At 33.4% G+C, this 14,811-nt stretch overlaps 1 protein-coding gene across 1 annotated transcript in view; it reads right to left on the reverse strand.

The window, feature by feature from the left end:
• LOC105622904 overlaps nucleotides 1–11,045 on the reverse strand; it is a 15,481-nt gene extending 4,436 nt beyond the window's left edge. Inside the window, exons 1-7 of the mRNA XM_012204313.1 lie at nucleotides 10,916–11,045; nucleotides 10,711–10,846; nucleotides 10,299–10,547; nucleotides 8,552–9,279; nucleotides 5,945–6,083; nucleotides 4,878–5,108; nucleotides 3,467–3,846 (exon numbers count right to left, since the gene is read on the reverse strand). Of these exons, the coding sequence (XP_012059703.1) occupies nucleotides 3,467–3,846; nucleotides 4,878–5,108; nucleotides 5,945–6,083; nucleotides 8,552–9,279; nucleotides 10,299–10,547; nucleotides 10,711–10,846; nucleotides 10,916–11,045 (1,993 nt within the window). The remainder of the gene's footprint in view (nucleotides 1–3,466; nucleotides 3,847–4,877; nucleotides 5,109–5,944; nucleotides 6,084–8,551; nucleotides 9,280–10,298; nucleotides 10,548–10,710; nucleotides 10,847–10,915) is intronic.
• Nucleotides 11,046–14,811: the final 3,766 nt, after the last annotated feature.

Genomic DNA, 14,811 nt, shown 5'->3' on the forward strand with positions numbered 1-14,811 from the left:
TACGTAACGTAACGTAACGTAACGTAAGTAACGTTAACGTAACGTAACGTAACGTAACGTAACGTAGANNANANANANAGANATTGANANCAGATGAGANGAGAGAGAGAGAGATAACCGCCACTCGTTTTCGAGAAATTACTGTTTATTATCTTTTTAAGATTTATCGCATCGCCAGTCGCAAGATGAGTTGAGAACTTTGATAACAAAAGTTGATAATAAAGTTTCGCCAAAGTTCGGTGTATAAAAAAAAAATAAGAAAGAAAGAGAAAAAGAACTTCGCGGAGAGCCAACGCGGAAAAATGGAAGCATCTTAGGAAGCCGCGGTGCACACTCCATAATAATTGATTTCTCGTATTCGAGCGCGTCATAATATATACGCTAAAAGAATTGATGTATCGTCTCGATAAATCAATTCCCAACCCATTCCCGTCCATCCGTCCGTTCAGATTGTCGGAGATGCTCCTCCGTGATCCACCTGTCGTCGTAGGATATAGGAAATGTTGTGCACACACCAAAAGGGGTAGTGGAATACCGTTTTCCCAATCGTATCGTATTGTGTCGTGTGTCACGTACTTTATAGGTCCGATTGCGATCGGTTGCACGCGGTGGTCCGTCTTTTCCTTCCTTTCCTCCTCTCTTTCCTTCTTTTGTTACGTTCCTCGTTGTAATAAAGTATATTTCATCAACCGACAAATGTAAGATGGATGATCCACCTCAATTACAACGATCATGGCGATTGCGTTACAGTATAAATCTGCAAGACACGCCTGTCACCACACGTCATCGTACGACATCAATTTTCTTGTTGCGCGAAAATACTGAATTGGAAGTCGAAGATGAAAGCCCATTCAAGCGAAATATACGATTCCTTTGTACAAAGCGCGGATGCACGCCGTGTGTTGTATGAGCGGTGCGTTCTGGTAAATTTGACAGCCAAATTACATTATACGCCACGCTGCGCGCGAATATTATCCGATATGTTGGCAATTAACTATATTAGCGTAGCTTCCTGACGTCTTATGCATTTTGATGTTACAAATCAAATCACCTTTTCATACAGTAATAAACAGACTTCGAGCTTTTAAATTGTAGTTTTTAACTTGAAAGTTTAATACGTTCCATTTGTGGCTTTTATAGAAAAACTTTACACAATAAGGAATAACGGTGTATTTGTAGAGTAATAAAAAGAAGTAATAAGTAAAAAACCGAGCAAATAGAGTGTATGTTTAAAAATTAATTTATATATTCGACACGAACATTGAATTAAACAGACTTAACTTAATGTTGTTTGTGTTGAAATAAATTAATTTTTAAACATCACATTTGTTCGTTACTTTTTTATCTTATTATTATTTTTCTTTTACTTTGCAAATACGAGTTATTATTCTATATTGTTAAAATTATGTAAATGTTTAAAGGCTTTGATCCACAAATGAAATATATTGAATCCTCAAGTAAATTTTTTTTTCTTTTATCGTTTACACAATTTTACTTTTTGCGCGATAAACGTCGACATGGCGACGTTCCTCGTCTCCGTTTCCTTTCGAAAATAATAGGAAAGAAGGAAATAATGCAATTAATCTGTTATAAATACTCGGATATTTTTCGATTGTATACTCGCAATCAGTACGACAGAAAGAACGAAACTCAGCAAAAAAGAAGCGATTAAACGGAGGAATCCTGCAGGAAATAACGATTCGTTAATGACATATTATCCTCACATTACGTCACCGTTACGTTTTTTATTATCGTGATTCACGCCACGAAATCAGAAAACATTGATGCTATCGGCTTCGACAATCGCGTGACTCGACTGATAAAAATAAAATGTTAACAAATCAGATTTAGTATTTTTTTAACGAATTTTTACGATTTTTGAATTTCGACCGGATTCCATTCATCGCGCGCCGCTTGAGCGACGTGTAATTTATCGCCTGCCTGTGTATACGAAATGCGATCGGCCCAGTTTTCTTCGCCGTCTATGTATGCATATACATATTTCCGTCGGGCCGCGCATATGCATTCGGTGTATCGCATACGTCACATTATGTGTATGCGTGTGCACGCTCTCGGAGATGCACGCAGAATAAATTGCATGAAACGTTGTGTATTCTTGTGATGAATAATTTCGAATTAATTTACCGTACGCACCTCATTGCTGTGATCAACGAGACGAAACGTCGCCGATTGTAATTAAATGTTACTTTTACATCGACGAGATACGACACTGTTATTCGAAATTGCATAATTATATATATATATTTTTTTTTATTTTTTTTAAATTTGTGTGTGTGTGTGTGGGTGTGTATGTCTATACGGAAAAAATGTTTGGTTAAATTAACTGGAATTCTGGTGGAAAATGAACGAACAGAATTATAGTTAAGATTTCTACAAGATTTCTGGTTAAATGTACTGAATATATATAATTATACATTTTACATATATATATATAATTGCAATAAAATAATATATAATTACGTAATTAATCTGTACAATATATATGTATACATATGCGGATTCTGAGTAATTGTTCAAGCACACAAAAAAGTAATACAATTGAATTCAAATATATTTTCCAAAGAAAAATAACAAGAGGAAAATGAATATAATAAATTAAAATAGAGATAATTTTTAGAAATAACATCCAAACAAAATTAATATCTATATTACTTTTAGAAAATTTTAAACGAGCAATATATAAGTTGATTAACCTTTAAGTTAATTTATATTTAATATTACCGTAATAAATAATTATTTAAAAAATTTTTTAAATACAACTTTCTCTCTCTCATGAAAATATAATTTTATATTTTTGACTTGTGTCACTTTTCTTACGGGAGTGATATAGAAAACACACACACACACACGCACGCACACGCACGCACGCACGCACGCACGCACGCACGCACGCACGCACACACACACACACACACACACACACACACACAATAGAGCGAAACAATAGAGCGAAATTCGGATCAAGCAAATGAGCGCGACAAACACTAATCTAGTTAAATTTTTAGTTAGATATAATTTTTACTTTAGCAGCTAAAGTATCTAAAAATTGAGCTAGATACATTTAAATACAATCTTGGATTGTCAAAATAATTATGTAGGAGCTCAAGTTGGTTGCTAGAATGTTAAAACTTTTTGCAACACTGCTTATCATGCTTGAATTTTTTACATTATTTTAATTATTTTAATAATCCAATAAAATTTTTTTCAAATCTGTTTCTACTTATTTTTATATACTTTAGCAAAATTGTTCTTTCCGTACAGGATAAAAAAGTGAAAAATTTTTCCATTACTTTGAATGACAAAAATACTTTTTTCGTGTTTTCGTCTTAGAGAAAAAATTACATGATCACTTGCTAAATTTCGTTTTACGTGTTGTAACATGAATTCTTTGCAAAAAAAATAATGCACGTTTATGTTATCTATATTTACATGTTTAAAACATTACCTATGTCGTGATCGATTCTTCTACTCGGATATCGTGTCCATGGATTCCTGTTATAAAAGTCATCGTCGATTGGTTGTCTGGACGGAAATCGGATACTGTAAATAAATCGATCTTCCGGTCTCGTTGCTGGATATCCACCCCTTGAATCGGGATAATTCCTTCGACTAAACGTATCATCGTGTAGTCTGTGATGAGGATACCCGTAAACAATGGATGGTCGCCGATCGTGTTCCGCAAGTCTGTGATCCAAAGGTCGCGGAATCTCGTTTGAAGGACGCCGATCATAATCGAACGGTCGTGGAATTTCCTGTAAGGGCCGTCGATCGTAATCCAGAGGTTGTGGCACTTCATTTAAAGGTCGTCGATCCGGAGCGTATGGTCTTGAGTCAAATTTGTGTTTGATTAGAAGTGAAACTTATTTTATTTGAACGATGAATAAAAAAAGGAAGCGCGTTGAATTTACGATTGAGCGATTAGTTAAACGAAAATAATTTGATCAATTGCTTCTAGAAAACAAGCATCTCGTCTTTGTAAATTACTATTCTTTCGTAAAAATAAATCGATGGCAATCATTCTCATTTCATCAAGAACTGTTCCTACTAATCGACTTGTTGTATATAATCGTATATCGCTCATTTATTACAGTAACGACATAATTAAAAAATTGTCATTTTGCTTACAGAAAAAGAACAGAAATATAAAGAAAGAAAAAATAGGACATACTTTTATTCCTAAACAATCAATTATTACATAAAAATTGCGGTTTATAATTAATATTACAAAGTTTTAATGATTCAAAACATTTAAATTCTGGAAAACTTTGTACGATTGTTGTAACAAATGAGTGATAGATATTATTGGGTTAGCAAGAAAGTAATTGCGTTTTTTTTTAAAAGGCATCTATCAATAAAATATATCTTGATAGAGTAAAGTTTCAGCTTTAAGAATCTCGTTTTTAAATTGCGATACGACAATTTTTAGGAGTTATGAGCAATTAAAATCAAAATGATTCTTTTATTTAATCCGCGATAACTCAATAATCAAAAATCGAATATAGGAATATTTAAAAAAAAAATTTTGTAGAGAAAGTTTCAACGATAGGTAGTCGAACATTTTTTAAATTTGTTTTGAGCACGTTATAAGCCCACAAAGTGAGAAGAAAATTTTCTGTCTTTTTCAGCTCGTAGTTTTATGTGAAAATTATCAAACTCATATAAATTTAAAAAATGTAATAAATTTTTAAAAGTAGAGATTTCAAGCTTTAAAATCCTTTTTTTAAATTTAAATTTCATTCATTATTGACAAAGATATTATATATACAACTTTGAGCTAAAAAAAAACGCAATTACTTCCTTGCCAATTCAATAGTATTTTTGTATATTATTGATGAGCAAAATTTTAATTGCTGTACCTTGCTGTACCTGGCCTTTCATTAGAATAATAAGGTGGACCATAAGATTGACCAGGTCTGGATGGTTGATTCCACCAGGATGGTCGCGTCTCAGGCGTGTTTATCACGCAATTGGGATCTTTCTCATAATAATTGCATTGAGGATCCGATATGAAGTCTCGATGAAAATTCATACGAGAATAAGGTACCGATGTCATCTCGCATATTCCTCTCGTTCCATGTCCAATGCGTCTTTTTGGATAAAATCGTGATTACTCATTAATAAATATATTATCATGAATTTAAATTATTTATTATTAATTAAAGTTTTGGCGGTTTTTCCTTCGGCGTATGCTAATTGAATGTTGAAAAACAGCGGTAACTTTCCCGACGCGCGTGCGTGATAGTTCTCCTCGACGGAGAAGCGTGTCACAGATTGTGGTGCGATCAAATTGTCCGTGATGCAACCGCACGATGGGTCATGTATACGTATGTACTGCATTTTGCGTGCGCATCTGATAATAGATACCCTAGATATATACGCACATGTATAGAAACGCAAAAAATCATTGAAAAATTCCGAGCGTAAATAATCACGTTTAACTGTTACGTAAATTATTTTTCGGCTGTCTTGTAAGGATGCTGAAATATAAATATCTAATTTTCGCGGAAAGAGCTAACGAATTCATCAAGGAAGTTCTGTCATAATATGTTTAGAATATGTTATTATGGAGTCAATGTCAATTTGATGTATATTTTTTAAAACAGTTTAACGAGTTCACAATTACACAAAATAAATATAATAATTTTGCTGAATTATCTAAAAATTAAGCTAGAGAGATTTGAAAATAATTTTGTTTTAGACCATCAAAATAATTATATTGAATACTCAAATTGAATGTTGGTTTTGCGTTATTATCATGCTTGAGTGTCTTACATAATTATTTCGATCTAAAATTATTTTCATATCTAATTAAATTAGATATTCCAGCAAAACCATTTTGTTTCCGTGTATCTAATTTTCCATATTTTTTTCTATAAATATTCAATTATTTAATTATTTAATTATCTATTAAATATTTAATTACCGATAGTTGAAGCCCTCGCAAGTGAATCGCTTCTCATAGTCGCAAGCGCGATGGCAGTCCTCGAGTCTTTCACATTCGATGGCACGTCTAACGTGCAGATCCAAGCTTTTCTTGCCAGACAGCAGTCTTCTGTAGCACGCTGCAGCAAGAACAAAAAAAGAAATTTCAACTTTGCACTTTTTACAGAGGTAACATTTTTTTCTATACAACTTACGCAAACACTCGTCCTCCACTATAACTATTGAACTCGAAGTAATACGTCGGGCAATTATGACTAACATAATGGTCCACAACCATCGTCGATGTATCGACATGATTCCCACGTACAATCAAATCAATTTATCTCAGTCAACGTAACATCCGAATTCACGAGATCACGAGAGAGGCGACGCGAACATAAGATGCAAAACGATTCTTGCAACATTTCGAATTTTCGATTTGTTTTCACGATACATCACGAACCGTAATGAAAGGTAATCATTTTGTTGTCACCCAAAGGAATTTTCACGTTTAAATCATCCCAATCCTCACGTTCCGGCACGTTTGCGCAAAAAATGGCGCGAATTGAAAATCATGCAAAAAGTAACGGAGAAATTACAGGCTCGCGTCATTTTATAGAAAAGTGAACGTTTCCGTGAGGATAGTGGGAGGCACCTGCTCACACGTCGGGGGAGGGGTTTCAGCGTTACATGATCATTAATGATTCCACTTACTATTATTTTTCTTTGCTCACAGACACGCGAGTGCTTCATTCTTTTGTCGTGGTCATTTGGTATTTTATGCAATTACGTAGAATGGATTAACGAGTCGCTCATCGTTTTAAATAATTACAGGATGCAAACCTTTAATTGAGACATTACCGTACAGCATATATTTTTGTAGCATTGTTTGACTTATTTTATCGAGATTAGCATTATTTCCTCGAATTAATTTTAATCAATATTTAACTTATTGTACTTTAAAGATGTTATTTCGCATTCAAATTGTTTAATAATTCTTTTCTAATGATTTTTGACATGTATTTTTTGTATTTCCACCAGAGATACATAAAAAAATTATTATTTGTTCGCCATTAAGATCTCTAATCAGAAACCAACTGCCGGAACCATTTGCATTTTTCCGTCGTTAAAAAGAATTTTTGTGCCAAGGAACAGCAAAAACGAGTGACATCATTTAGAAGGGATATGTCGTGGCGTGTCCTTCGAGATATTCGTCAGGGTCACAATTACCTCAATTATTTCAGCCAGCCTGACTCTTAATAACTCGCACCATAACTTTAGTAAAGCCATACTTCCGCGTTTGAATCAGTCAGCTAGATTTAATTATTCCGACCGTCATGCGATTATTATAAGTTAATTTTCGAGATTGCTTGAGAAGTAATTCAATGATGAAATTTTATAAATCGTGTCGCAATCGGCGTGCCCAATCGATTGCAACAATTCCTGATCAAAACGATGGACAGGCTACGCGCAATTAATTCGAAACACAGGCAGCAGTAAGGAATTGAACTGTCGAAAGTAAAAGCGCTTTATGCTCATAGATCACGCGAACCGGAAGCCAAGTGTCCTGTAGTGTCTCGGCATTTATATTTCTCCCTTGTGCAACTTGTCATGTACTGTGGTGGCACAATCACGAAAAGCCATCGAGTTTCCTTTAACTGATCGTTGCTCGGACGACGAACTTGGCAAAAAAATTGTTAATTCCTAAATGTTAGAGACGTACATTTCTTGTAATGATTATTTAACTGAATGCATATTGTATTTTTACTTTTAATAGTCCGAGTAACAATTATTTATGGTAAGTAACTCGCTAGGCAAAAAGATGTACGCAAATTATATGATAAAAGTGGTTAATGCCGGAAGTCAACGGATGCAATGAGCTAATTTGCGTATAGTTTAAAATCCGTGTCAATGCCGTTGCTATTTGTCAATCAACAGTTTGCAGATGAACGTGACTCGATAAACCCTGGCAGCTGGTTGCAGGTTGATAACGTGGAATAATAAATTAACAATTAATGTACCACACTGTGACTGAATTTTCTGATGCTTTTCGCATCTCTAATATCTAGTTTTAAAACATCACGATAAGATGTTTACTGTCTATTAAAAATATGTATCTTTTCTCTTTAGCATATTTATACAGATAACTAAACTATTTTATTTCCAAATAAATAAAAATGATTTAAAAAATTAGATACGTCAATTTAAATGTGATATTATGTTTATTAATTTAATGCGAAATTAATTTATTCAATTCGATGTACAAAAATGAATTAATGTAACAGAACAATGTCGTTTTACGTAAGAGTGATAATCAACTTGTGGAACGCAGCGCGAGCACACATCATGCAATCGTGTGATTGTTGCATAAAAAAATTGAGGTTGCACCTTACATATGCGATGTTAACTGCAGTAACAAGTGTCCGAAGATTTGTGTCTCCGGTCTTTCGTGTATACGCCTCGTTAAAGATAGAGATTCGCGTTTCCGTTTCTCGAAGTGTTAGAATTGCATCGAAAGCTAACACATTATGCGCAAATTGTATGCAACGAAAACTATGACAAAGAAATAGATTACTGATCATGAATGAAAATGAATTCAAATACTTACATTTTGATTTTTCAGTGATCTTCGAACCGAAGTCGCGAAACATCGTCATCAGTTCTGGATTCCAGAATTCAGAAGTATCTTTGAACCCTTTGTTCGGGATTCTTGCTTCATTGTTGAAGCCGTAAGAATTGCTGATAGTTGGACGAAAAGAGACTTTGCGGAAATCATAATTTCCAGCATCTAATTCGTTTTGTTTCGATTTTGTGATAATCCCTGGATTTTTATATACGTTGTGGAATTCTTGATGCCGATGCTGATCAAAATGATGAATGCGATGTTTCGTTGTATCATGAGCATTCCAAAATCCGAAATCCGTTGGCAATCTATTTTTAGAGACTTCATCGTAGACAAAGATGGGTCTCGAAAAAACTTCAAAAGGCCCGTTATGAACGGAAAGGGCTTTATATGAATGAAGATCATTATCTTGGTCTGATCCAAAATTCAGATGATTAACATCATTGAAAGGACTTTGAAAAGATCCATGAAAATCAAGACGATTATACTTTGGATCCGAGTGCGTTCGTTGATCGAAAGCCGATTTTCGGTTTGAATATATTGATAGATTATTGTAGTCGACTTTTGCGTTATTAATTACAAAAGGATTGCTGGAAGATGATATCGGATTTCTGTTTCTAACGATATCAGTAATTCGACGCTCATCGTCGAAGGAAGGTGTATATCCTTGATATGAAGGATTATTAACGTTAGGCATCATATTTCCCATAGTTCTTCAAGCGTGAAAAACATATAGTTGTATTTTTAAATTGACTATTTTATATAAAATAAACATTAAAAGATCAGATTAAAGACAATATTCAATCAAACTATTTATTTTAAAGATCTATCCATTTTAAAGAATCTTTTCTTTTCTCGTGAATACTTATTTTGATAACCTATTACAAAACAATTAATAGAGAAGATGAAATTTTTCGCGTATTAACATGTTCTGTGCCGAGCCAATAAGTGACTTGATTACTACATCGCATGGTGATCGAATTCATTTATTGGCTTGGCACCGATTATCCACGGTATTTTTATTTGCGTTTGTTATATTTATTAAATAGCATATATTTCATAATGGTGTTAAAAAAATTACAAAAATTATTATGAAAAAAAAAGGTCTAATGTATCAATATGCGTCATATATCATAATACGTATTCACATGTCAAAATTGTATAAAAAAATTATATCAAAATTTTATATAATTATGTTTCTTTTTATAGCCAAAATATTAAATGGCTTCAAAGAAAGTCATCCAGCGTGTAAGTATTTTAATCACCAATGGATATTATAAACTCACGCAGACGGAATATGTTAATACATAAAAAAAACTGTTTTAAATTTTAGTAAAAAAAACTTGTTTTACTGAAATATCTAAAAATTCAGCTATATATAGATTTAAAAATAATTTTATAGAACAATCAAAATAATTATGCAGGATGCTTAAACTTTTGTAGCGTTGTTATTAACGAGTTCTACATAATTATGTATTTTAATGATTGTATCTAAATATCTAAATATCTTTTTAAATACGAGCAAAACTCGTTTTTTCTGTGTAAATGTACTCGTATTTTTCATAGAATATAAACATATCTTCAAACATTTTTTCCACAAATATATATCTGTCTCACGGAAGACTAAGATAAGAATAAACAATGGAGATGCTAGTGATGGAGTTATTTCCTGTTTGAAATTAATAATCGGATAATCATATATATATATATATATATATATATATATATATACCTTGGAGATGACAAGATATTTGGCATTGTTGAGTCTAAAAGGCCATTTCCGAATGTCGTAGTCGGCATCGTCTCATTTCTTCTATTTTGTCCGATACTACTGCTTCTCATCTTGTAAAGTCGATCTGGTTCGCAGTGTGGAGAACGTTGACTTCTCACATAGACATCATAATCAGCATGACTTTGTAAATCTTCTGGCTTCGGCATTTTTACACTCAGCGCACATGTTCCGTTACCTTTCATGCCAATCCTAAATCAATGTACATGTGTATACAAAGAGAGTTAACATATCATTGTATAGAAATAAAAATATGAAAATATCTTGTTTCGAGAATTTTTACATTTATGTTTCTTATTTTTCTTTTTCTTATTGTGATTTGAATCTTTTATTGCATTTATATAACGTAGTGTACCCGAAAGCGAATGCATTACAGGAATTTCTCCTTTTCGAGCACTCGTCCTCACATTCCGAAATGCTACCGACCGCAACGTTGGAGAAGATATCCATGTTCGACAATTTCGATCCGATGGCTATTCTCGTGTAGCAATCTGCATGATGTAATTATCACATTTAATTGTTAGGTCCATATTCTTTGGTAACCAATCATTATTACTTACCATTCGCGATGATTACAAGTTGATTATCAATCATAAGACCAATCGAATGCGATACTTGACAGGATCGCAGGAGATAAATGAGAAAAACAAGAAATCCTTGCTGATGATCCATTGTTAACAAATTCTTCATGTTTTAAGGATACTTTACTTCACTTTCACATATGCAACTTTCTGTTTTCATATTTTTCGTAGAAATAACTCTCATTATTCTACGTTATTATGACAGGGACACGTAATTTGTCGATAAAAACATAATAGGAAAGGTATTTCAATTAATCCTGACTTACTTTTCCAATTCTCTTTAATACTCACGTGAACGCTTTAGTTATTGCTTTTTAACTGTTATCTGGCATTCTATTCTGTCTGCGATCTATGAATCACGGTTCATTCACACGAGACGTCCCTGAAAATGTCCGTTCGACGGAAGATGCGCATATGTGATGAACGATCCCCGTGATTACGAAGGTAATTGTCAATAAAACCTTCCTAACGACATTATGAGCCGTATTTCAAGAAAAATGGTTGATGTACACATGCCATGCAATTGCAAAAATAATTCTCGTTGTAGAAAAAATTTTTTATCTTTTTAAATATAAATTTATAGATCACTATGAGAGATTCGTGTTCACTGGATCACTGACTTGATCGACATCTCGAGGCGAAGTGAAGACTTCGATGCGCGCGAACGATCTATCTTCTGATTTCTTCCGCTAATATTAACGAGTTCCTTTAATTAACGGGCCGGGTGTAACTAGCGTATCGTCCTTGCTGCGGTTCATTATACTTTTCGCGTATAGGTCCCTGGTGTCGTGCCTCTTACGATTGGCTCACAACTGAGAGAATCGTGTAACTGTATCATTGTCTTATACAGCACAGTCAGCATTATGATCTTCTGCTTCCTCCGCTTGCTCCGCTTCTTCTCTTCATCTTCTCCTACTCATTCCTTTGCGTGACGCTTGCACGCTCAAAGGAGCTCGTACTCGCTCCTTTGAGGATCTGTGCGCATGCGAATCTCTCTCTCTCTCTCTCTCTTTTCTTTCCTTCGCTTTGCGATTTCGCGGCTGTATTTAATTAACGCACCGGCGAACGGAGCAAATCGTGATGTCCGTAAGATTGCAAAATCGAATTGTGTACTCCTCGCGCGTTCGCGTAAATTGTTCACGATATCTCACGCGTGCAATTCAATTGTAAACTTTAGCTACGATTCTTCGTTATCAAAATTTATACCAATGAATTAATTACCAATGAAAAAATTAATAATTGTAAACTTTGTACGTTTACGATAAGTATTACGAATATTTAAAAATTTAACACAGAAATGCCAACAAAATTAATATAAAAGTTGCATAGAGTTTTCAATGTTATTGTTTTAAAATTCCAAATTATTTTACACATTATTTTACTGAATTTTTTATAGTATTTTTCTTCTTCAATCATTTTATAATACAATATCTAATCTTATTTTTGAGAATTTTTTGCGATCTATTCTATTTACCGGAAGAGGTTGATTATCTCATTCAAAGAGCGTCATTCAAAGAAGCGCGATCGTTAACAGGAAAAAAGTGAAAATGCACCTGTTGCAACGGCAATGACGAGATGAATTTCTTCGTGTTTGGCAAATTTCAGAACTCAAATTGTCTCGCGCGCACGTGTTCAGAATTCGGGGAAGGCAATTTTCTTGCTATGTAGCGGGCGTGTCAAGCAAGGCGTGTAAAGTCATCATTGCGCTGGTTTTCTTTGCGTAAAATCGAGCTGCAGTTACAATGCGACGATTGCGATTAGTCAATCTTGTACCTACTGTTTTATTGTTTTACTGTTGCCTATTGTTCTTAAATGATAATAAAACTCCATTAAGCTCGCACGGTATGTTAATCGATCTTTCAATTTGTTAAAAAAATATTGCTTGTTTATAACACATATCGCTGCCGCTTTGCTTTCGACTAATTGCAAGCGCTTTTACTTGTGCAAAAGCCGCGCGCGTAATCGCATCTTTGCAATTATCTATCTCGGAATTACACCACATTTCAGAAATGAACGGATAGTTAATTATAGTTTATAACGGTTCATCCTCGTATCTTTCCGGTTTTGAAGTCTGATCTTCAGCTTTATTTAGATACATCTATAAATGCTCATCGAAAAGACGTCAAATAATTGATTCAACGACAAACGAATTTATACCGTTCGATAGCAATACAGCTATTCGCAATGTAACTTATATATTTGATAATTTATATTATAATTTATATATTTATATTAATTTTAATTACACGATTCTACATTTCTAACAATTTTGTTTATACTTTTCATATCAGAGCTCATATTCTTTTTCCTCTAAATTCTTCACATTGCGTGAGCTTAAGGTCTCTCTTTCACATACACACATCAAATATCGCAGTGTTTAAATTACGCCAGTGAAGAAAAACATGAGTTTCGGGTTCCTTGACTCTCGCACACGCGAGCGACCCTGAGCACAGAGCGCGTCTTGCTGCTGCGTGTAGGTTTTGAAGACGCCGCCGCGCAGTTCTAATGAGCCTAGATGCATAATAAACGGACGCTTACATAACGAAAATGGGATGAGTTACACGTAGACAAAGCTGGGACGTCACGCTCCGCGAGGCCTGGAGTGAGAATGAGTCATTGTATGATTATCACTCTCTGTCGTAGCGAGACGAGCAGATTTCCCGAGGAGGCGCAGCTTTTCGGACTTATCGAACAAGTGTATCTTATCTCGACTTTGTTTAAAGTAATATTAGATCTCTCGATTTAGTCTTATGTATTTAATTAAGAAATATAAAGGTAGGCACAGAGTGGATATTTTAAGCAATGAAACCTACATTATTAATCATACGATTTAACAGGAGCTCGAAGGAAAATTATTTATAAATGCATTATATATTTTTTTATCATAAATATATTTTTTGTTGTTATAAAACTTTTTGGAAATATGTTCAATGAGATGCACGCGTGATCATGCCTATCACAATATATGCAAAAAGTAAAATGTTTTTTCTTAAAAATATCGAAATTCATCGTTTGCATAGCATAGATAAATATTCGAACTTAAAATTTAGCAGTCTTCGCGAACAACGTTCGCGTAATATAAATTGCTGCTCTTAGCGTTGAGTCACTACGTATTTCCACTAAGCTATTTCATGCATAAATAATTCACGCACCGACGTAAAATACTGTTATTTGTATAAAATAATTATGAAAATAAAAAAAAGCAGTTAATCATAAAGTAATTATTATTGTAATTTGCGAAGATTAACTTTCTAATAGCAAGTAGCATAATCGTCATGCGCACATTAATCAGTTTTTGCACAACACATAAAATCGCATTTCTACTATCACATTATGAAGTTAAACTAAAATACGTCGAAACTTATCGAATTAGAAAATTTTGAAGTATATTGTAGTTGATAACTGAGTTTTATGCATTTCCCATTTGTAGTGTCATAACTAATAATTTTGATTTTACATACCGCGTTATTATGAGATTTACATATAAATTTAATATGCAAAAAATATAATCTTTTTTGTCTATCAAGCTCACTTTTATACTTTTATAATAAAAATTCGGTTTATATATTGGATAACTAAAATAAGGGAACAAACTTCGAAGGTGAGTTCCCCACATCAAAACAAAGTTTATATAAACATGCCTAAAAAAATATTTTTAAAACAGAAAAATATAACACCAAGTACATAAAAAAGATATCGAATATTCACACCTTTTTTAATAAAAAAATAGATTTGAAATAAATGCACTTAGCTTAAGTATTTTATTATTTTAAAAAGACCTTGAAAAAACTCATTTGTAAAGAAACTTATTAATTATTAGATAAGAAGGATTTAGTAATTAAAGTGATTAACTGAATTCAACTTTTTTTTAAAAA

The sequence above is a fragment of the Atta cephalotes genome, assembly GCF_000143395.1.
Source record: "Atta cephalotes unplaced genomic scaffold scaffold00049, whole genome shotgun sequence".
Lineage (NCBI taxonomy): Eukaryota > Metazoa > Arthropoda > Insecta > Hymenoptera > Formicidae > Atta > Atta cephalotes.